The sequence below is a fragment of the Genypterus blacodes genome, unplaced genomic scaffold (assembly GCF_046128005.1).
Source record: "Genypterus blacodes isolate CSIRO-AG114 ecotype Tasmania unplaced genomic scaffold, CSIRO-AGI_Gbla_v1 ptg000058l_1, whole genome shotgun sequence".
Lineage (NCBI taxonomy): Eukaryota > Metazoa > Chordata > Actinopteri > Ophidiiformes > Ophidiidae > Genypterus > Genypterus blacodes.
This window is the reverse complement of record NW_027466870.1, coordinates 7,948,241-7,971,547: the sequence shown is the minus strand read 5'-3', so window position 1 is coordinate 7,971,547 and position 23,307 is coordinate 7,948,241. Positions and strand designations below refer to the sequence as shown.

At 41.9% G+C, this 23,307-nt stretch overlaps 1 protein-coding gene across 2 annotated transcripts in view; it reads right to left on the bottom strand.

Annotated features, from left to right (window-relative positions):
* The window catches only part of rab6ba (RAB6B, member RAS oncogene family a), a 36,327-nt gene that overhangs the window by 6,515 nt on the left and 6,505 nt on the right, over positions 1–23,307 (bottom strand). Inside the window, exons 2-6 of one of the 2 annotated variants that reach the window (XM_076152927.1) lie at positions 14,124–14,182; positions 7,288–7,341; positions 6,759–6,885; positions 5,510–5,621; positions 1,245–1,338 (exon numbers count right to left, since the gene is read on the bottom strand). In XM_076152927.1, coding sequence (XP_076009042.1) covers positions 1,245–1,338; positions 5,510–5,621; positions 6,759–6,885; positions 7,288–7,341; positions 14,124–14,182 — 446 coding nt within the window. The remainder of the gene's footprint in view (positions 1–1,244; positions 1,339–5,509; positions 5,622–6,758; positions 6,886–7,287; positions 7,342–14,123; positions 14,183–23,307) is intronic. The other variant, XM_076152928.1, reaches the window with a different exon arrangement.

Genomic DNA, 23,307 nt, shown 5'->3' with positions numbered 1-23,307 from the left:
AGCAGCAACAGTCTGCTAACTCACAGGCGCCCTTGAGGTCCAACTGCCTGTGTCAGAGCTCCTCGGGGTGTGTTCACCAAATCAGTCTCAACTCTGCCATCTGTTTCCCCACACAGACTGGGATTACCTTCTTCACTGTGAAAGTGTGTTTACTTTGGATTAAAATGCCTCATTTACATGATTTGAAAGAATCAAGACATAATTGACTGAACACACTCCAGTTAAGTTGCTGCTTTTTGAGTGTGTGTGAGGTTTAAAGGCTCTTTGCCTCACTGCAGGCAGACTGGAGGTCAAACACTGGACTGATGTTCAACATGTTAACACCAGCATTCAATGTTTGTGTGCAATATTTACACACAATTTATGACCCCTGCTTTTGAAAGATGCCATATAAATAATTAATGATTATATATGAGATATATTGGCTTATTTGACTCCTCAGATCTCCTGAATGAGGTCTAGATGAGCTTGTGCAGGATGGACTCAGATGTCTCAGATGGACGTGAGGACAGAGCCAAGCAGTGAGGACACCGAAGGCCTCAGAGTCCAAACAGGGACCTTTGTTTGCAGATTCCACACCACTTTGTCCCGTCTTACATTCTGCTGTTCTTCAGGAAGGTGAGGAAGAGAATAGAAGAATAAGCCCCAGTGTGAGCACTGCTGTGGGGTGAGAGGAGGAGAGGGAGCAGCCAGCAACACCATTCATTGACAGACACAATATACAGTGAGGCTCCTGCAGAGCTGTCATTCAGTACAGCTCGCCTTCATCTCACAAATTATTAAGTGAACAGACTGTCGTTGTTTTCATCAAACATCTGTTTACAGCAGATTACCTCTCTTATCCCAGCAACGTTTCTCTGCCAAAATATCTCAATCCCAACTGATAACCGCTCAACTGATATGAGCAAAGTATTTACTTGTTACAAAGGAGAATAAAGGTAGAAGAGAGGCAAACAGATTCTGCTGTGTTCCATCAGCTTCTCTTTAAAACGCCATTTTCCCTTTGTCACTGTCGCTACGTTGCAGATCTGACAAAAGTCGATGTCTTGCTGCTATGATTTGTAGGTTTTGCAAAGCTTTAATTCTGGAGGTGTGGCTGCCATCATACATCGATACTGGACTCACAACAATGTGTAGAAATACAGACAGACCAAAATGATGATGTTCCCTGACTGCATCTGTCAAAAGTAGACAAAATGAGTCAGGAGCACGGAGTATCCACTTCCCCATGAGAACCCACTGACCTGTTTGACGTTGTAACCCGTCTTGGCGCTGGTCTCTATGAACATGACACTCAGCTCCTTGGCCCTCTGTTCACCTTCCTCGATTGTAATTTGTCTGGGTAGAGAAGTGAATTATCATGAATAAATAATACATAATACATTACAGAGCATCATAGTAAATACAGATGGGGTTTGTTCAGATGTGAAGAGGGAAGGAAGGAAGGAAGGAAGGAGGGAAGTGGGTAGAGCGACCATGTCAGGGTCCCACACAGCTGAAGCTGTTATTCTGGGCTGGTGAGGATACACCAGATTTAATGAGCTGATGCGTGAGTGTGATTAATTACACTGTCCTGAGAGAAATTAGTAGCAGCCAATTTGCATTAGATTTTAATGAATCTGGCTGTCATTGTTTGGCTCACACAGAGACAGACACTGTGTCAGGTGTCCATTAACACAAATAGAAAGATCAGAACAGTCCTGCTGACTCTACAGCCTGTGAAGCAGAGCAGTTTGCTAATACAGACGGCTTAAATCACCCTGCCACTGGGCTTCTGGGAAAACCATGATGTAACCATTCTGGCTTCTTTGTTCCTCTACACACAAAGAGAATCTCTGCTACTCAACCAAAAATACCATTTCTTTATTTTGAAGCGACTCCCTGAGATTGTCTTGATGCCTGCATAAACACGGTGACGCCGCTGAAGGTTTCCTGTCGTCTAAGACATCAAACACAGGGGAGACGTTACATTTCACTCATCCTCTTCCCCTTAAATAACCCCTCAGAAGCGACCGTTGGAAGAGGATTCTGTAGCAAGAACAGAGATACGGCACTGGAGATGTATTTACATAATAACACCACCTGACAGAGTTGCGGCACTGCTGTGGCTATTTCTGGATGCATTCCTCTGAGTTCCAACTTAAACAACACCGAGGCTTATTCATCATCACAGAGACAGTTGGCACCAAAATTGCATAATGGATGTGCAATATGTGGCTTCCCAGCAACATCCTTGCAAGTGAACAGAGCATAAGGAGGTTCAGAGCTCTTCTGTCCTCAGATTCTGTCCTGACGTCATTATAAACACTTTCATCTTCTGTGGCTCCTCATTCTGCTTGATGTCATGGAACTCTCAGCCTGTGTCCATTTAAATATTGACCTTCTATTACCTAACTCATAGTTTATATTCCAATTCCAGCCTACTGCACTTGTTTTTATGTTTTATGATATCATACAGGGGGATACACACAACATCAATCTAATACAATAGCTCTGTAATAAGAACTGTACTTGTTTTTTAAATGAATAAATGAACAAACACAGAAACCTCAGCACCTCATAAACATGTCACACACACATATCAGAACAATGCAATACATAAGAATCTCTGCTCCGTCTAGAATAACCTGAACTGGTGTCGGAAGTAAAGTGTGTCACTGACTTACTTTAAAATAGGTTTTAAAATTCTAACTACAAACAGTTGTGGAGACAGATTGACTCCATCCATTAAACATTAACACAACTACATTACATTACATTACATTACATTACGATCATTTAGCAGACGCTTTTATCCAAAGCGACTTACAATAAGTGTGTTCAACATAGGTAGAGAAAAGAACTTCAGGTCACAAGAAATCGTAAGCGCATTTCCTTCCTAAACCAACAGCTAAGAGCAAAACTAGAGCTAGAGTAGAAGTGCAATAAGTTAGGTACTATGATGAATGAGAAAAAAAAGGACAGATTAGAAATGAAAGATTAGAAAACAAGAGCATCAGAAGAGCTAGGACAGAGTAGGTGATGTCCTAAGAGGGAGGATCCGGGTAGTGTTTCTTGAAGAGATGGGTCTTCAGCCTGCAGCGAAAGATGGGCAGCGACTCCGCTGTCCTGACATCAGTCGGGAGATCATTCCACCACTGAGGTGCCAGAACAGAGAAAAGCCGTGACCGCATCGATCGCAAGCAGGGGCCGCTGAACTACACATGAACATTTGGTGTGAAGAGTATCCACACCCTCATACCAAGATATTTAATGACTTTCTACAGTAAAGACCAACATCAGTTGGATGATTTTAGACAATGGGAGGAAATGAAACGCTCAGAGGAAAGTCCAGCAGGTACTTGGATGGGTCAGGTGTGAGTTACAAACCAAGGTGGTCATCTTGTGTGTAAAACATGTAGAGCACAAGTGGAAAGTGTGACATTTTGTATTAAGATTCATAAATCCTGTGCCCCGCCTCCAGGAGCTGCAGAGGTACAGAGCTGGAGAGGAATCTAACCAAGAGTCAAATGCTGTTTTGGTTTTGCCTGCAGTGATTTGGGCATAAAGCTTGTCTGACATACATGCAGAGCAATAAGGTTGATTTACATCTGTGAAGATACAAGCTAGAGTAAGGACAGGTCAGAAAGGACAATTAGCATAGTAAATGACTCTTAGTTCATTATTCTACAGGGCATTAACTTGAGGTTTAACTTCCAGAGCCCATTAAAGTGCAGCTAAATGACACTGCAGATAAATCAACCACTCTATTCCTGGAGCCCGGCGTTTTCACTCATCTTTTATTTGGCATCCAATCTAATTCTGTATGTTAATGTGGTTAGACATGGTAAGAACTTCAATACTCAACAACACATTAGGGAATCAGATGGTACAATTTACTGCTATAAGACTTTGTAAGTAAAGTAAAGTAGTTGGCGTCTCTGTGTCATCTTTGTAGTGTAATGTCCTCTCTTTGTAATCTCCCTCTGGCCTAAACGCTGAGCTTCATCTGCTATTATGGCAGCCATGAACTTTTATTGACTGATCCAGTCTGATCCGTCCAGGAACCTGCCAACATCAGCACTTTTTCTACATTCCTGGCAGTGAAGTTTCTTGTTGGTTTTAAGATGCGAGTACGCCTATGGGAATGTTTCTGCATCACAAAGTCAATCCTAATAACTGAGGTGTTAACAACGCTGCAGTTAATAATGTTACTGTTACTATCTGGGCAAATAATGCTGACTATCACTGCTAAATGATACGTGACTAAGTTCTGCATGGTTACTTAGGTATGTTTGAAGGAAATCATATTTATCAAAATGCTATTATCCCCTTTCAGAAGGTTGTCTAAGGGATATGAAGTGCAGCAGCAGTTTTGTGGTCATGCGACGTGTGTGTATCAGCTGCTCTCGCCCTCACAGCACCTACTGTATATAGACTGCAGATGTTGAGAGGCTGTTCTCTGCTCTCATGTTGGTTAGGAATGGGGCAAAAGTCAATCTAATGTTTTAGGTCAAGTCTCCACAGAGGAACAAACATCATCCTCTGCTGCCAGGAGGCCATGGATGGATCTAACTCTGCCAGTACAGTGTACAGACATTTAGTCCAAAGGTTTAACAACAGCAGGAAGAGCAGGAAGCCTAAGTGCTCAAGAGATGGCTGTGAGATTGGCAAGTGATGCATCTTCATTTATTTCAATAAAGCTGTTGTGTCAAAGTTACAAATGTGTTTTGTGTTTGTTTTTAAGTAATGTCATAAAATTCCTATTTATTACAGCATAATGGATTCACTGTGAGCCTGGTTCTACCAACGCAGCAGGACCATGTGAAAGTACAGGACACGCGTATGCAACATAGAGTGGGTTAAGTCAAATCTTCTGATGTGAAAATGCAGTGAGTTTTGTAACCCCCATTCCTTCCCACCGCCCCCTCCACTCCTCCACAGATCGACAGCACCTAAGAGCTAAAACACACCAGGGAAAACCCTCATATGTATATAATGAAAAATAATAATTCCCTTCTGCACACAGTTAATAATTGCTTTAGTGCCACCGGGGACTCAAACACAGAATAATTTGCCCAAGCAGGCAATAACTTCCCCATTTGAGAGGAAGAGGTCTGACAGAAGCTCTTTGGACATCAAACTCAGCAAGAGGCCGCGGATATTTCACCACAATCAGTGTGATAAACTTAACATGACTGACATTCTAATGAGACTGTTAATCAAGATTATTAATATATCATTGGACGGATATTAATATGCCAACACACTTGTGGTTTTTAGTATTTGAGTGGTAGTAATTTTAAATATATTCTGTAAAACATTACAGCAGTTATTTGAGTTTTAGTTTTAGTTAGAGATCTTAAAACAAACTTTAACACCTGGATGAACAATTTCAAATCATCTCTGCGGAGGGAACCTCTGATATCTATCGGATGTTGTTATCGTGGTATTGTTTTTACATGTATGTGCATGACATACAGAATGACAAAGAAATAGTGAATTCAAAGAGAACATGCGGAGTACACACCTCTTATCTGCCAGGTCTGTCTTATTGCCAACAAGCATAATGATGACGTCACTCCCTCGCTCCGTTCTAACATCATCAATCCATTTTGACGTCTGCTGGAATGAATTAACATCTGTGGAGAAAGAGACAGAGCTGAGTTAAATTAAACATCCTGCTTGGACACGATGACCTTCACCACTCTGACACCACTGGTGCCTGTTACCGTTCTAAACAGATCACAGATATTTTACATATTAGCAGAAGTATTATCATATAGGTAAACCAATGTATAAAAATAAATCAAATATAATAATAATAAAATAAATCAAGATACAAACTGCGGTGGGAAAAAGGTTTTACAGACTCCAAGCTCTGTATTTCTTAATAAGCCCGTTTGACCTTGCCACATTCATTGAGTATGCAGGCTTGTTGGCATGCAGACTACAGGTTCTATTGAATTCCTGGAACGGGAATCAGATGAGACACCCTCGCGTCTTCTTCAAGGTGAAAAATGAAGATGCTTTCGTGGCATGGCAACCGTGTTTTCGCATTAAATTCAAGAATAAAAATCATTTCCTGAGGGAGCTTCTGTTAAAGTGCTCATTAAATACTGGCTTCAGACATGATAATGATGCTTTTGTCATGGAAAATATACAACACTCTCTCTGCCAAACCCCTTAGGGAATAATATACAAAACATAGTTAAGATCTATAGTTGAATAAGGGAACATGTGAATATAACTGCATAATGGCTGTGGAGCAGAAGAAGAGCTGGGCGATCCTTTCATTACTTACAAAAACCAAACTAAGGCAAAAGGGTTGAAGAGAAAAGCAGAAAAATACAACAGCCCGGAAAACGATAACCGCTACAATTGTGTTTAGAGAGAAAGAGGCCTGAAATAGGATCTAGACTTTACATGGGTCCAGTTTTCCAGTCTGAACATTGTTAGATTATGTATGGTTACAGCTTGTGGACAGACTGTGAGAAGGTGCCCAGTGATGCAAGAAGCACAAGTCTCATTGTTCAGAGAATGGGATTGGCTTATGGGGAAAATGAAGAGGATATTTGATATTTCTCTCATCTTGGATGTTGCCCACGTTTTGCCACATCTATGCCCCGGGGATAATGAAACTAAAAAATAAACCGGAGTATGGCACAAGCTGAAATAGGAAAGAAACAGTGTACACACAAGTGTACACACAAGTGTACAGTGAGTATAAAAACCAAGACAGATTTTGGATTCAGAAATAGCACATAAGAGACACTGACTTGTAATGTCATAGACCACCACGGCCACAGTGGAGTCCCTTATGTAACTGGGGATGAGGCTCCTGAAGCGCTCCTGTCCAGCTGTGTCCCAGAGCTGCAGCCTCACCTGGGGTTCAGACAGACAGAGCTGAGGAGGCTGAGATTATTTAGAAACTCCAGAGAGCCTGGAAACAGACGGCTCCCTCACAAGACACACACACACACACACACACACACACACACACACACACACACACACACACTTCACAGCAGCATGTGCCTGACTACACACTCAGCCAGATTGACACATAGACATTAATATATGTTGACTGTGTGCTGTGTGAGAGATTTCCCTGGACACTGACAGGTGTGGTTGTATATCTTTACATCTCATTAGTAACAAAGGTGACATGCTGTTGGTTGTGCTGCTGAATGCATGCAGGATATTAACAATCCTACACTATGTGAGGAATGCTTCCTCTCTGAAACTATTCTTACATTACAAACAGTAAACACTTCTGCTGTGACATTTAGTAACTGAGGTTCTTACCGTTCGATCTTCCAAGTACATGGTTTTCGAAAGGAAGTCGATTCCAATTGTGGCCTGAGGAAGGGAAAGAGGACACAGATGGATCAAACTCACTATACAATCATAAAAAGGAAAGACGAGAGCAATTGAGTAAAAAAAAGAGTATGAAAAGATGAAAAGGAAAACAGATGAAGAGCTCCGTCTTGTTGCAGGACTTTCATACATGCAGGGATTTCCTGCCAGCCAAGTCTGCACAACAAGACAGAGCAGTGAAGGTCGGAGTCCCATCTGCTGGCCTAAAGACCCTTTGTTCTGGGACAGAGGTACAGCAGGACTTCACACGAGTTTCCCATAATATTGATATCACAGTTCTGACATTTCACATTTATAAATCAAACAGTAAAGTCATTGTGCAGAGTTGTGTAGCAGAGTTGTGTAGCTCATTCTGAGAGATAATGTGCAGAATTTTAGCGCAAAACACATGCCGGAGAATTTGCATAATTCTGATGTGATTTCTGTTACAGTTCCTCACAGGATAGCATTGATGGATTGCTACATACAGTATAGGTTTGGTTGGAGGTGGTACATGATTAAAAAAGTGTGAGAACCTGTGTGGAGGGGGATGCATGGACGCATGTATAGAGTTTTATATTCCATTCTATACAAACTGTCACTCCCACACAGCTGACAATTATTGGTGGCTGCGTGGGAGCGATAAACTGTCAGTTTATAAAATGCCTTTAATCTAAACTATCTATGTAAATGATCATTTTGTGAAAAGCAGACTTACCAAAAAGAAGCAGCTGTATAAAGTTTCAGTAAACATTTGTGCTCTGGATGTTTGTGTATGAAACGAGCTGCTTATCATTACGGCTGATCTATCACACATTAGCCATGTACGGTCTAACATTCAATCCTTCCCTTGTTGTCTCACAGGGCAGATGGCACTGTGCTCCCTCTTCCAGGGATATTAAGTTCCCACAGCCAAGCCCATGACGCTCCACTTTGCTCTGTGCCACCATATCATCAGGTGCCCTGGCTTGGAAAAGACAACTGTGGAAATCACTTCTTCCCACAATGATTTACTTCTTCATCCAATCCTGCATAGATTTGGACATACTCTAGGTTTTTAGCTTAGTTCCAAACTATATAATGTCTGTAAAACACTGTCAGTATAATATTTACCTTGCCAGAGTGTGTATCTATGGGCTCGTTAGAGAGGTTTAGGTTTAGAGGTGAGCTTTAATAATGCCCAGTTAAGGCAGATTTGGTTTGTGACTGCATTGTGTTTTGCATCCAGATGTTTGGAAACATGGGTCATCAGCAAGTGATCCATCTGAGCGTTTAACTGTGTGACCCCAGTCTGTCTAATCATTAGAGCTCATCGTGTGGAGATACAGAGGGCAAACAAGTCTTGTATGCAGAAGGAAAAGCAATCAATGTGTCTGAAAAGATGCAGCATCCTGGTGGCCCTTACAGTCTAAGCTCTATTGATCCATTTTGACATGATTTTACCCATTTATGAGTAAGCAGGTGGGAGCGTGTTTATGTTTGTCTATCTTCGGCAGTCCAGCAGGGTGCCCACTTCCCACTTTGACAGATCAGGGCATCAGCAGCTTGATCACGCACTCGTTTCCTTGGCAATGCCAGCTACTGCAGTGGGCTAACTGAGTCTGGCACCAGAAACAGGATGTCATTTATAGTCTGCCTCTACACTCGGTGACTTCAGGCACTCCTAACCTGGAGCCTCCAATAAAATGGTGGCTATAATACTTTAAAGATTAGATAAGGTTAGGTTAAAGTTAGAATGAGCAAACATGATAACTCTTCACCTTATCTGACCTCAGATTAATGTAAACTCCATCCACATCTAAATGGTTTGTATACAAAGTCTTAAAATGTGAGTCACTTCAGAAAAAGGGAAAAAAAGGAGAAAGAAGTGAAATCCCCGAGATGAAACAATCTTACACCCGGTTGAAGCTGAAAGCCAGAGGTGTGTGAGTTTGTCTTGGGGGAAGGCAGAGGTGCTTCAGGCTCTTTCTGGCCCAGGCTAAAGATAGAATCCCTCACAGACAGCTACATATGAACAGATAAGATCCTGAGAAATTATTAATACACCGTTTAAAATATTAACTACTGCACATCGTTAGAGGACAGACTCTGTGGCTTCCTGACACACACCACCAGGAGAAAACACTTCAATCAGACCTTTAGACATTTAGGCTGAAATCATTTATTAAAACGTTTATTTTCAGCACGGTATCTCTTTTAGACTGCGTGTGCATTCTTCTATCACCTGATTCTATCTGAACTAGTATATGATGTCATCTAGCAAACATACAGCAACGCCATTTAAACTCACTGGATGGTGGATGACGGATGATGTCATCATAACTGGTAGAGTTTCTTCTACTGTTCATTTGTTTCCCTTTTCACCTATTTTCATTTACACGCCTACATATGACTTATTATCATGATTGATTTTCCCTCTCTATGTTCAGAATATAGCCTCAGAACCGTTCTATGACCACATGCTTATTGTAATATCTTTAGATGCCATCTTCAATAGGAATAACTGGATATATTATAAGTGCAGTGGTGAGAGACGTTAGATATGTTTAACATTGTGCCACCACAGATCTGAATCCACACCACAGCTGACAGATGGGCAGATGACTGCATTGATTAAGTGTTGGACAACTAAAATAAACTTTATTTTCTACTCCTGAAGGTAGGTAAAGTAAGGGGAATCTAAAGTATATATATGGGATATTTACACTGCTAAATTTAAGTATTTAAAGGACAATTAAGTCTACTCTTAATTAATATTTCAGCTGTTTAGGCGGAATGTTGTGACTCTTCCATTACAGCCGTCGGCATGACTGAAACAAAAGAATGGCCTCTAGTCCAGTGTAGTGCAGTGTAGTGCAGTGTAGTGCAGTGTAGTGCAGTGTAGTGCAGTGTAGTGCAGTGCGATTGTTTTCCAATCAATCGTTGAGTCAACAGAGTGCAATTAAATCCTGTGATCTACCAAACTGAAACCTAAAGAGTTCATTACTCAACTCAAGAGCCGCCGCCTGTGGCTGTGTAATCAAGGATATCTAATGTCTGCAACCTTAAAGAATCACCACATTTGGCTACACTCACTACAGTCTATATACAGTAGATTAACATGTTTGTTCAAATGCCGCTGATGTGTTACTATTTTGTTTTTTGTTTACTTGCATGTGATTATACTAGTTCCAGTTCATTTACTTCATGTCGTGAGGAGATGCTGCTTATGTCGGCTCCCACCAGGCCTCTCATGGTCCTCCATCTGGTAGGAACACTATTAACTGAACAGACCCTGTGTGGTACACACTGATGGTTGCTTACAGCTCTGTATTCCACAGCAGTTTGTGAACACATTGAATGTGATTAACATGAAGAATATGGCCAGTTAGTGTTTAAGCACTCTCATACATGAATGCATGATGGAGACACACATGTTACGTGCTGATAATGTCCTGCTTAATTCAATGTGACAATAAATATCAGATGCTGGACTATTAACTAACCAAACCATTTTCAAATTCAGTATGATGACAAATATATATAAGCAGTTGTTTGCTTTACTGTTTCCCTCTGTATTCCAGTGAAATCAAACAGGTAATGCACTAACCAGCAGAGTGTTTTAACAGAGCAGACAAAGATCTCTGCAGCTGAGACCTGATGCAGTCACAGCTTGGTGAGCAGGCCCGGCTATCAGCTTCCAGCACAGCTGACAAAAGCTCTGCGCCTCTGGAGGCCTCTGAGCCCTTTAGCATGTGCTGCCAGGCAGTAAGGACTCCTGCCTCTGTCTCTCTCGGCTGGGTGGTTGCTTGATGGGAGTCTACTGCTTTAGAGGCAGCAAATCTGACTCACTTCACTTCAAGTACCGTCACTATGCATTGGGATGACATCCAAAAAATACTGATACCTTCGAAATGTTGAACTGGATATTTGTGAAAACAGAAGGTGGATGGTTTGTGAAGATAGAAATGCACAATGATATGCACTGTAGCTTCAGAAATCTATCCATCTGTCACTGCCTATGACTGATGCTGTGTGTGCTGCAGGGTCATGTTTCTACCTTGTATCTTTCAATCCTTACTCTGCTAATCTAAAATCCATTTCTGCATAAACACTGAAACCCTGATCCTGTGTGCAGCATTTCAATTCATACTAAAATGTCTCAGGAGCTGGACTAGAAAAACCCGGTGCATATTCTTGTCCTGGTCTACCTGTCGTTGAGCCAGGGACAATAAACAAAAGACAACAAGGCACAGGGGACAGCCGGCAGAATAGTACCTACACAGAGCGCACACACACACACACACACACTCCAAGGAGAGACTGGAGTTTGACTTTGATCCATGGCTATAAAGCACAGGTTATGGCACTCATAACAAAATCATTATTCCACTGTCAGAAAAAAACAAGAATGCAACAGTGAAACAGGAATGAGGAAGCTGTGTGTGACTCCAGGGTCAAATTAAGCTTTTACAAACAAATAGCCATCGGATTTTCATACTCCTCATTGGCTGCTCTTATCGTTTGGGGCACAGGCCAGACAGACAGTCTTAGAGCATATGGAGACATTAAATAAGACTCAGCTCTCCTCTGTCCAGCATCTGTCTGCCTTCCATGCTGTGTGCCCACTTAACATATGGAGGAAAAGAGAGGGTGAGGAAAGCTCTCCTTCTCTCCTTCCTTTCAGCCTTCATCACCATTGAGCGCAGAAGGCCATGTTGTCCCTGTGCTCCTCAGAATGACTGCACTGAGTGCCCACTCTGACAGCTGTTGGATTTCACAGCCATAACTTATCCAGCTGCATTCAGGCTGAACGTTACAGTGACGGCCTTGAAGCGAGACAGACGGCAGGCGAGCACAGAACCATACGTCCATTCAAGGTCGTGCTGCTTATGAGTGGATCACACTACAAATGTTGCAAGAAATATCTGCGTCACATTAACGTTCTATACATTATTTATAGGCCTAACATATAGAGATATTATTTTCACTAGAGTCTAGCATGCAGGGCCCAAATAGAGATATGAACAACACACAACACGAGCTGAGCCCATATACATACAATACAATACAGAAGCATCTCTCCATTCAGTGATTAATGACATTTCTTGAAAAAGGTAGCACATCCAGCAATAACTGTCACTTTTAATGAGAATAAATTAAGGGAATAATTAGCTTCAGCTTTCGGTAATGACAGCTAAAGAAGGAATAAAAGGAAGATGCAACATGACACACACAGCCTACCCAGCCTGAGTGTAAGACCTACTCATGGATCTGTGAGGGTTACTCCTCCCTACAGTATGCATCACAGGGATTCAGACAAAAGGGAGATGAACCTGAACAATCAGTGTGAGACTCCTGCCTCTGTGTTCCTTTCATGACTCGTGCATGTAGGGCAACGTGAAAGCACAGCCTTACAGAGCAATAACACACTAATCCACTCACAATGCACCGCACAAATCTCATTACTTCACATCACAATACGCAAACACACACCGCATCCTCCACGAGAACCAATCCAGCAGGTTTTCTATCTAACAATGCGATGAATTGCCTTCACCTGGCGTTCAGAGTCTTCAGGAGGCGTTAGTATGGATGCCACTGCATTTCTGCCATGACCACACCCTTCAAGCTCTACATTTTTGTATTTAATTGGCCAGGCACCCATGATCGCACAAGGCAACGCAAGAGCTTTTCTGCCACCATCCCATCTAAGCTATATGTGTCCAATGTAAAGTTATTGAGGTAAAGGTTAGGGTTTTGCATTGCCTTACACAGGAATGGACACCTGGCCCATCCCAGCACTTGAAGGGTGGGCCTTGGCAGGAAAGCAGTGGGATCCATGAGCTCAATGCCAGGAAGCTGGGGCACCAGGTGAAAGCAATTACCTACCTGCTGGGCGAGGGCTCACCTCGGACCGGTTTGGACACCCCTGCTGTAGAATTTCCTCTGAGTTTACAGGACACACTGACTAACTGAATACAAACAGAACAATGGCTTGAATGTGTAGGAACCCCCAGGTCATGTCTAGTAAAAGAAAACAGGTGCAACTCTCTGAATATGAATAAGGGAGGAAGAAGACTGAGCAATAGAGAAGTGCCACTGTCTGGATTAGCACAAGGACCAAATGGAGCCCAAAGTCTCAAGCTTTTCCAGTTAGTTCTGAAGTTAAATCAACAATGGGGAGCTCAAACTATGGCAGAGATATTGATGGTTAGTTCCTTAGAGTTTGGTTCAGTTCTTATTTCTCACTCGGTGGAAAACTTCCTGGCTTTAAGTGAAAGCTGAAACTGGGTCGCAAAATTTGACAGCAAATTCATTCATCACCCACAGCGCAGCAGCGTCTTACCTTCCACTGCACTACTTCATTGTCAACTACTGCCTGTGTCTTCTTCAACTAACCCTCATGTGGATTTATAGTTGGAAAGAAATAGGCACAAACAACAAACAATATAGAAAAAAATCAACTAAAAAGTACATTGTACAATATTATACTCCAATCAGTAACATTTAAATGCATCTAAACAGCATATCACCCCTAAAGCTTGGGATGGTGAATGAACTAGATTCATGTTAAGTTCAAAGCAAAACTGTACTCTCTTAACATTCAATTGAATTGAATTCATTGCACATCAAATGTTTCACCTCATTGGATCCAGTTGAAACAACAGATTTTGACCTGTCAGCCATTTTTTGTATTAACAATGTTAATCTGTATATACTGTATATATATGGAGCACAAGGATGTGTGGCTGATCAATCAGGACAAATAGCCCGTCTCAGTGCTGTCAGCAGTTCATACATACCTGATATGTGTTGTCAAAGCTGTCATACATGAACCGAGTGATCAGTGACGTCTTCCCGACTGCAAGAGAACAAAAGGGTAAAATTAGACACAAAAAGCCTCGGCTTGCTGCATTCACTCACTCTGTAAATGTGGCAGCCGGGCTGCTGGTTATGGTTTCTGCCATGGCAGTCAGTGCTACCAGGGGAGCTCATTACTGTGTGTGAGTGTGACCTGAAGGTCATCAGTGGCATCAGGTCCAGGTGTAATTACACTGCTGCTGCTGCGGCTGCGGCTGCGGCTGCTGCCACAAGCATTCTGTGTATTCCCTAAACACTTACATTTCCTATTTTATATATTTAATGTGAAGAACTAGGAAATGAGATGCAAATAACCTTTAAATGATCTGTCAGTAGGAAAATACAACCACTTTTTAGTGACGAATCTAATTTTTCTGATACTGTTTCTTCACTGCTGCCTTAAGGACAAACACAATGACTTTGATTTCTCCCACACAAGCCTGGAAGTGTCATATAAATTCATTTAATAGGTTTGTTAATATTTATAGTTGCTTGTCATCTGCATAGCCATGAAAGTGGAGAACAACACTACAAATAATGGCACCATAGAGAAGCAAGGTTTGCCTGTAAAATCTTGAGCTGAGCATATAAAAATGTAAAATCTGTCAATGGCTGACCAACAAACTCAACACAGCTGATAGAATCTGCCAACAACTAAGGCAGAAAGGATTCCAGTTAAAGCCTTTTTAGTGTCTGGGAAGAGGACAAAGTCTGAGCGAGGTCAGTAGCCTCATTAAAGGAGGATTAAATACTATTTCCACGAGGGGTTAATGTGAGAGCCAACTTGCCTGAATACTACTTTTGTGTTTGCCAGAGGGGATTAGCATTTTGTGTTACAAAGGTGAAGGAAACAGCTGCAGCAATGGCAACAGTGATGTGTGAATGAATTAAACCTGAGCAGAAAAGAGGACTGTAGTAAATAAGAAGTCACTATCTACAGACAAGAGTTTGTTAACATGTTGGACTCCAGCAAGGAAAAGAAACTGACACAGGCCGTCCCTTGATTGCTGCTTATATAAATCATATTGGACACGACTCTACATAAACCACAGAAAATATAATTCCCCACTTTCTGATGTTTGTTTTCATTTACATGCCGTTGCCAGGGTTCCTAAAATGCCACATTATGCCCGAGAGGAGATAAAATACCGTCTGCAGCTTTCCTCCGTTCTCAGTGAGATCATTTGTCATTCTGCCTCACTTTTACATTTGAAGCTCTGCAGACTTTTTCATTGCCTAACCTCCAGGAAATGCTGTAGAGGTGTGTCATGGTCTCTAACTGATAAATGGATGTAAAACAACTGTCTACTCTCACATTAAGTCAATAATTGTTTCATAATCTTAGGAACATAAGCAGTATCATACTACAATCAATCATTCCTACCACAGGGGTCTGGCTACATATGGTGGGACTTATAATCTTACTGATAGATGGCTGATATTGTTTGCAGTTTCTTTCCCCTCAGTGGTTTCAATAATGAGGGCGAGTGGAGCAAAGCAAATGGACGAGCCAACAGGAATCAATCACATCCTCTCTTATTTCCATTTAGCAGCCGTGCAGATGGCTGGCTGAGAGCCCGTATCTGTGTTGTACCCTCCAACTCTGGTGGAACAGATCCAACATGCTACCGTGTCAGGCAATCAGCCAAACACTGACCAGAGCTGATACAGTCAGTGTGCTGGCTGCGGGGTGGTGCACTGGCAGGTTTGGCTTTACCGACTGTTGACATTGCTGAACAGAAAAGTGTCCTTTGAGCAGGGCCTCCAAGACGACCTTTGTCTTTGTCTTTTCTAGTTGTAATACCTTCCTTTTGCCATAATTGGTCCATATGTAAGAAGGTATATAAACATAAAACTCTCCATCTTCTTTCCTGCTGTGATAAAGAGGACAAATGTACAAATCTCCTACTCCATCTTATTTGCTTTCTTTGTTTGGCTAATTAAACTGTAGCCACTGCCAGTTCTTCTCTACATCACTTCTAAGCATCTTTTAATGCTGTTGGTGGTTTAAAAAGGACAAAACTATTCTTTCCCATGTCTTTGGAGCTATAGTGGGCTCTTAAGTGAAACAAACTGAGGTTCTCCTGTGCAACTGTGCGCAACTCATTCGAAAATCATTTGTGAGATCCTACTTCATTATTCATGTGCTGATGTAAATGTACTGAAGCCTGGTACTCAATCACAGATGTTAGGGGAGAGGCTCAGCCAGTAAACATAAAGTCCCTTTAATTCATACTTCCCCCAAAGGGCAACCAGTCGTCACCATTTAGAGTTTTTATCAGGCAGATTAATTACGTGTGTTTGTGCTCGCATATCTGCAAGGCAGGATCTGATGCGTAACCTAGTGTTTATGCTAATGATGTCATGCTGATTTATCAATATATCATCAGGCTTACTTAGCTCAAGAGCCGCCCTACTTTATTCACATAGCAGCTCATTTAACACATTCTCTTCCTTCATTCAGGCTACATGTAGGAACTGAAGCTCCATCATGACTCTGCTACATTCATACAGTTCAGATCTTAAACAGAAATATTCACACAGCTCTTTCCAAAGCAAGCAACAACAAAGAAGGAGTCGATTGAACAACATGACGATTGTGCCATACTTTCTCCAGACATATAAAGGAATCCAATCATCTATAACTACCAGTGCTGACGATGTCACAGCACCATTTACCCTCCACATGTTTGAACATTTGTCTTAAAGGAGATAAAGACCTGGATGAGGAGAAGACGGTGATGGTAATGAGATAAGCTCATTCAAACTGCCCATTAGGATGGAGAGCAATATTCAGCGTTCTCCCTGCTGACTCAAGCCTCTCCACCACTAAGCAACACCAGACAGGACTCTTCACTGGGAGCCTAAAAGGACACACACACACTGACAGCAGGCCCTTCTTCTGCCTCTAATTGGAGGAGTTTGTACTTGAGTCTAGCATGAACAAAATACAAAGAGGCACCAAAAAGCCTTCTGCAGAGAGAGAAGATGTGCTGCAGGAGACATTGTTGTTTTTCTGCACAGAACACAATCACAAGCCAACCTACATGTCGAGTCTTTAAAGGGTGAATCACAAAATTGAGTTTGCTGTAGAATCCTTGTACTGTATGATGTCTCTGGGTTGGTTTGTATGAATTTGTTAATTAAAATGGAGGCTGGGAGCTTAGTCACGCTGATAGTGGCAATCATTTGGTGAATTAACAGAAGCATATTTTGATTCCATCTCAATGTCAGCTCTACATTTGTGAACATTCTTCCCAAAAGATTTTAATCCCCCTTGCTAATGCAATTACGACTCGGCACTATTTCTAGATATGGGATTGAATTCAAACAATTAGTAGCTTTTGATTGAAAATAAAGAGAAAATCAAAAGCGGCGGATGATGAAGGTTTACAGACAGATGACATCCTCTCCACGTCTCTCCATGTAGGTTAGAACAGAGGCGTTACTTTAGACAGATAGCTCAGAGAACAAAGGTAAGGACAATATTCATACCTCGAACAAGAGGTTCAGCCACAATCCAGTAAACTAGCCCTAAGCCAATAACAGCCCAAGGCAGAAATGAGCATGTAATGAGGAGCAAGTGAAACAGAGGAGATGGAATGTGTACAGACGTGTACTGGAATGGAGAGTAGAGCAGAAGAGAGAGGAATGAGAACACTGGTGACTAGTATTGAACTACATAGCATGTATAAAATGATGTAGCATTTATTCTTAGCACCCAGTTTGCTTTTAATGAATTCTCCCCAAGGCTCCATCCCAACCTGTGCAAACGTCTCAGCCTGACATTAAGGCTGTTCAATATCATTTTTCCTTCAGTGGGTGACACCTATTGATTGCTACTGCACTCTAATTGATGTGGAGAGTGAACTTGCCTTTGGATACCAAAGTAACAAGTCCTCCCGTGTAAATGGCCGCCTTAAACACTCTCCCCACGACAGAAGCCTGACTCATTCCAAACCGCCTCCAGCTGAACTGAAGTTCTGAAGACTTGAAAATGGGCAAATGTTTCTTTTTTCTTTTCATTTCGATTACTAGTTGGAGATTAAATGACTGCGGTCATTTTGCACCTTTTGTTGAGGTTTGAGACGATGTATTGTAAACCTGCTAATGCTCCCTGAAGCCAGACATTATTTTGTGCTGAGGGAGCCAGAGAGAGAGAGAGAGCAAAAGAGAGTGAGAGAGAGAGAGAGAGCGAGAGAGAGTGAGAGAGAGAGAGACGGATGAGAACAACAGGTGTCTTCACTCACAGTAGACATGTTTCTACATAATCCACCATACTGCTAAATGTATCCATCATACCAACAGAGATTCAATCATTGGTTGAAAGTCTTAATTATGCAGTCATCGTTTGTCCTACTTCATAAATAAAAACACATTTTGGAGAATTCTTGCCTAGTGGGTTTCCAATTACAGCTTTGCTTTTAATGATGTTTCTACTTGGTGTGATGCTTCAAAGACTTTCACAGGGCGAGTTAGCAACATGAGGGCCAATTAACAGTGTGAACCCAGCACCTGCTGCTGCACAACCCCAGCATTCATCGTCAGGAGTCCAGCAGGCTGAAAGGGCACACACAGTCAGATGTTATTAGAGCCTGCCCTTTAAACACATTTTGTAAGAATGCAACCATGAGCCAGGCTGGATAAGGATGCTAAAGCCAAATGATTAAAAACAAGTTTGATATGTATGTATCTATCTATGTAAGCCACACTCAGTGACTGGGCATCTAAATGGAGAGGTTACATCCTGGGTCCAGACATTTGAATAAAGAAATGAGGGAAAACCTATATAAGCTCTGGATCACTCAGTGTTACACCTGTGCAGGGTGTTTTCCTCTCCCTTCAGGGAGGTTTGATGCCTTCTCCCCGCCTGAGGTGAGGTCAGGTGATCTAAGCTGGTAGCCTGTAACAAGTATGTTCTGTCCTTCAAGTCCTGAAGCTGGGTTGTACAGTTCTTCCTGTACAAACATCATGGAGAAGCCTTGAGGTCTAACCAGAACATATTAATGCTTTCCACCTGGGCCAAACTACCACTTTCCTGGAGAAGGATAAAAATAAAGCAGTCCATGCCTTCTTCCTTTGCCTTTACACGGCACAGGAACGAGAGCGTGGGACGGTGCAGAGAGCACAGTATCAAATATTTATCAATGAATGAAAGAACAGAAAGAGTGGATATTTCTGATGACTGCACATTGAGGATGGAGAGCGGAGAGAGGTGGAAAGAAAGCAGAGAGAGGTGGAGAGAAAGCAGAGAGAGGTGGAGAGAAAGCAGAGAGAGGTGGAGAGAAAGCAGAGAGAGGTAGAGAGAAAGCAGAGAGAGGTGGAGAGAAAGCAGAGAGAGGTGGAGAGAAAGCAGAGAGAGGTAGAGAGAAAGCAGAGAGAGGTGGAGAGAAAGCAGACCCGTGGGAGAGATGCTGACTGCATCTGAGTACTTGTTTATTCACAGTCATAGCAGCTGACAAAATCCAACAGGAAAATGCCAAACAGCAGATGGTCTCCAAATACAATTTATTTCTCTTCAATCTGAGTGAAAGGATTACACACACACACACACACACACACACACACAAACACACACACACACACACACACACACACACACACACACACACACACACACACACACACACACACAGTAATGAATCTAGCTTAACGACCACTCTGGGGTGCGGCACACTGCAGCATTGCAAAACTTTCTTGTTCCAAACTTTGATACATTTAAAATGGTAAAGTGTATCCCTGATACGGTGTGGAATGGAATCACAAACACTAAACCCTGAGTGGCTACCGCTTAAGACTGGAAATACAAACAAGAATTCAATTTCAGGATTTTACAACGCAACTGCTCATTTTTAGAGGTGAAAATGAAATCTAGGCCTTTTTCTCTATGTGTGACATCACCATGATAAAAAAGGATATAACTACATTTATTTTGACATTTTGATACTGTAACCTCTCACCTATGTGCAGAAGGGTGTTGGCAAAAATCAGAAGCATCACCATCATGTCTGACGCTGGTGGAAGGTTTGGTGACGATGGCTCTGCCACAGCAGCGCTCTGACTCAATACTGTGAATAATACTTGGTACAAGTAGCCGAGTTTGTCTGTTTAGTCATCCATGTATCTCCATGGAGGCAGACTACAGGTTTAAAAGACGGGGAGACGGTGAGGACTGGGACTTGTGTTTCCTGTCATTCAGTTGAGCGGTTTCATGATGGCACAGCCTGATATCCACTCCTGGGCCCGGTGAGGAGTTAAGAACCATTTTATATCAGGTCTGGGCCTCTGTAGAAACGCTGGCCCGAACTCTCTCACCAACCTCTCCAGCATGTGCCGTCATAAATAAAAGCCATTATATATCCAGGCTATCATTATTACTGAAACCACTTGACTAACTAACTATTTGAATAAGGGCAATGAAGAAGAGGAACCATAGCTCAATGGGATCTGCCTGACCAAAGCTCACCTTCCTCTCTCTCCACTAACTCCCTTATGGAAGCAAAGCAAAGAGTGGCAACAGCGTATGAAAGTTTTATTACATGGCCAATTTTTCTCTGCTTTTTTCTCTGCTTTTTAAATATAAATAATAAAATAAAAAGCTTTCATTTTTCTAAAACTGTACTATGACCTAGACACCTCCTTCTTAAACCAAGGAAACAATGCCACCTTGGATACAGCTGCTCTCTTAGATGTTTGCTTTTACTCTCAAATATGAATGCACACTTAGATGGCAAGCAGGAAAATGAGGGACAAATGATCATCTTGCTTAGTAGCTGTTCTCTTTAACCTTAGCTCTTAACATGAGTTCAGTCTAGTCCAGCACAAAGACATAAAGACACGGTAGGCATCGGCTCTTGTTTGTTTAGAATTCGAATAATGCAAATAAGGCGTGGCGTGAGGAGTGAGGGCTGAATCTGGTGCTGCTGCTGCTCCTGGCGTCCTAGCGCTAATATCTGTACTACAAAGAAGGGCTCAATCAGTCTAAGCCTGATGCTGATGAGCCACATCCTCATATCATCCATACAGCTGAACAACAACAGTAGGCTTGGAGAAACAGGATGTCGTCCAAATCCAACCACTAAAATCTCAAGGGCAACAACAAAAAAGGCACAATATGTGAGAATGTAAAGAGAATGACACCAATGAAACACTAAAGAATGGATTTGTTTTATTTAGTCATGAACTGATTGTATGTTGACCACATTGATTGGTCCTTAATTGAAAATGCCTTTTGAAATCTTTTCTGGATGCATCCATTTACCAACGCCTCTGAATAATGGATGAACATGCTTTCACACTCGACAAAGGCTCAATCTCCCCTCACACATAAAGCACTCACAACAACATTTCAGTTCTCCTGCAGTATAATGAGCTACTTTATGTTACTAAAAGCAAAAGAAACACACAACAATGTGGCATGGCCCCCATGGTTTGACACCAGATATGAACTATGTGACTTTTGTGATGTTTTCATGGCCTGGGGAGAGGAGAGGAGATAGAGGTCATCCGTCTGAGCCCAAAGAGCTTGAGAGGCCAATGTGATGTTTTAATGTTTAAATTAGATTCCATTCTCACAAGGCAGAGGGTGACACTGCATGAGAAAGAAGGCTTCCCTACCAGCCAAGTTCAATTTGCTGTCCCGGTGGTTCAGTTTGGGGCGGGTGGGTGGGTGGCTTGATGACAATATCTAAGTATTTCCCTTTGATTCTCCAGAGCACAAGGACACTAAAGAACGTCCTGCCATTATGACTTTGCTTCTGAATAACTGATTATAGCATTGAAGACAACTGTGACACTAATTCAAAAAAACAGTCAGTTTAAAATATAACTACAGTACAATCCAATTATTCACTATCACTTCTAAAGGGGTTCAATAATTTTGTCCATATTATTTACTTTATTTTAATCAGAATGGAAACAACATCTAGCCCACGCCTGTGAGCTGCATCTATGAGTAAATCTCTACAATGAAAAAAATACAGCTGCTGCAAGAGTAGAACAGAGAAGCACACGGAGGTCAGAGGATAATATTGGGATTACTTCCATAAAGCAATTACCATTTGAACTGCACATAATATAAGCATCTATGCACTCAATGTTGTAGTTAAACATTAGATGCGGTCTAGAATGCAGCCATTATGGTAGCGGCAGTGCGTCTGCCATGTACTGCAGCAAAGTACTTCTTTCAATGAAGCAACAAACTCAGTGGGCAAAGGACGCTAACATTTTGGAACAACTGATTTCTTTATAGATCCCCTGGAGGCAGCTCTGAGATTACCATAATTACCCCGGTGCCCCAAATGCACGACTACAACATCAACTGCATCTGGAAGCGCTTCTCACACAGTACAATATATGATGTTGAATTAATTCACAGATTTATGCTGTTTAATAATCATGAAAAGAAATTGCACCAATCTCATTTCACTTCATCTAATTTCACAATTTGTTCAACAAAGCTGCCAATAATGCAAACAATCCAACTGAATTAGTGCCACCACAACTTCCTCATTAGAAAGACACTTGAGAATATTTGAAGCCCTGACAGCCATATTGATCAGCTGTTGTGAAAAAAACAACACAAATACAAAAACAGTGGGCTGGAGGACACACTGACCAATCGAGGAGGTATTTACCATGGAAAATGTCTCCAAAATCATGAAACTAGAATGAACAAAGTCGACCGGATCGAATGGAGGAAATATCTAGAGATAAACAAAATAACTCAAATACTGCTGAGTTTTCCAGCCAAGGATATCAGCAAGGGTCCAACAGAAAGCTTTGATATCTTTTGGCAGAATCCGTGTTAGGATATCGACTGCACAAAAACATGCTTGTCTAAGCAGGAGAGCAACGGGTTCAACACAAAACACTGCAAACAGCGTAATACACACGAGATACGTGTGAGAAAATATACGTCAGCTTGATTAACATACTGTACTCTTCAAAATCCCAGTGGGCTGCCAACTCAGCAAGTTTGCCAGAGCTCACACACACACACACACACTGGCAGCAGCCCTGCCTCATCTCCGGGCCGTGTGAATGTGTGCTGCTGAGAAGAACCATGGAAGAGAATTATTCATTACTTTATAATTACATCATTATGTTACTGCTTTATGTTTTCTT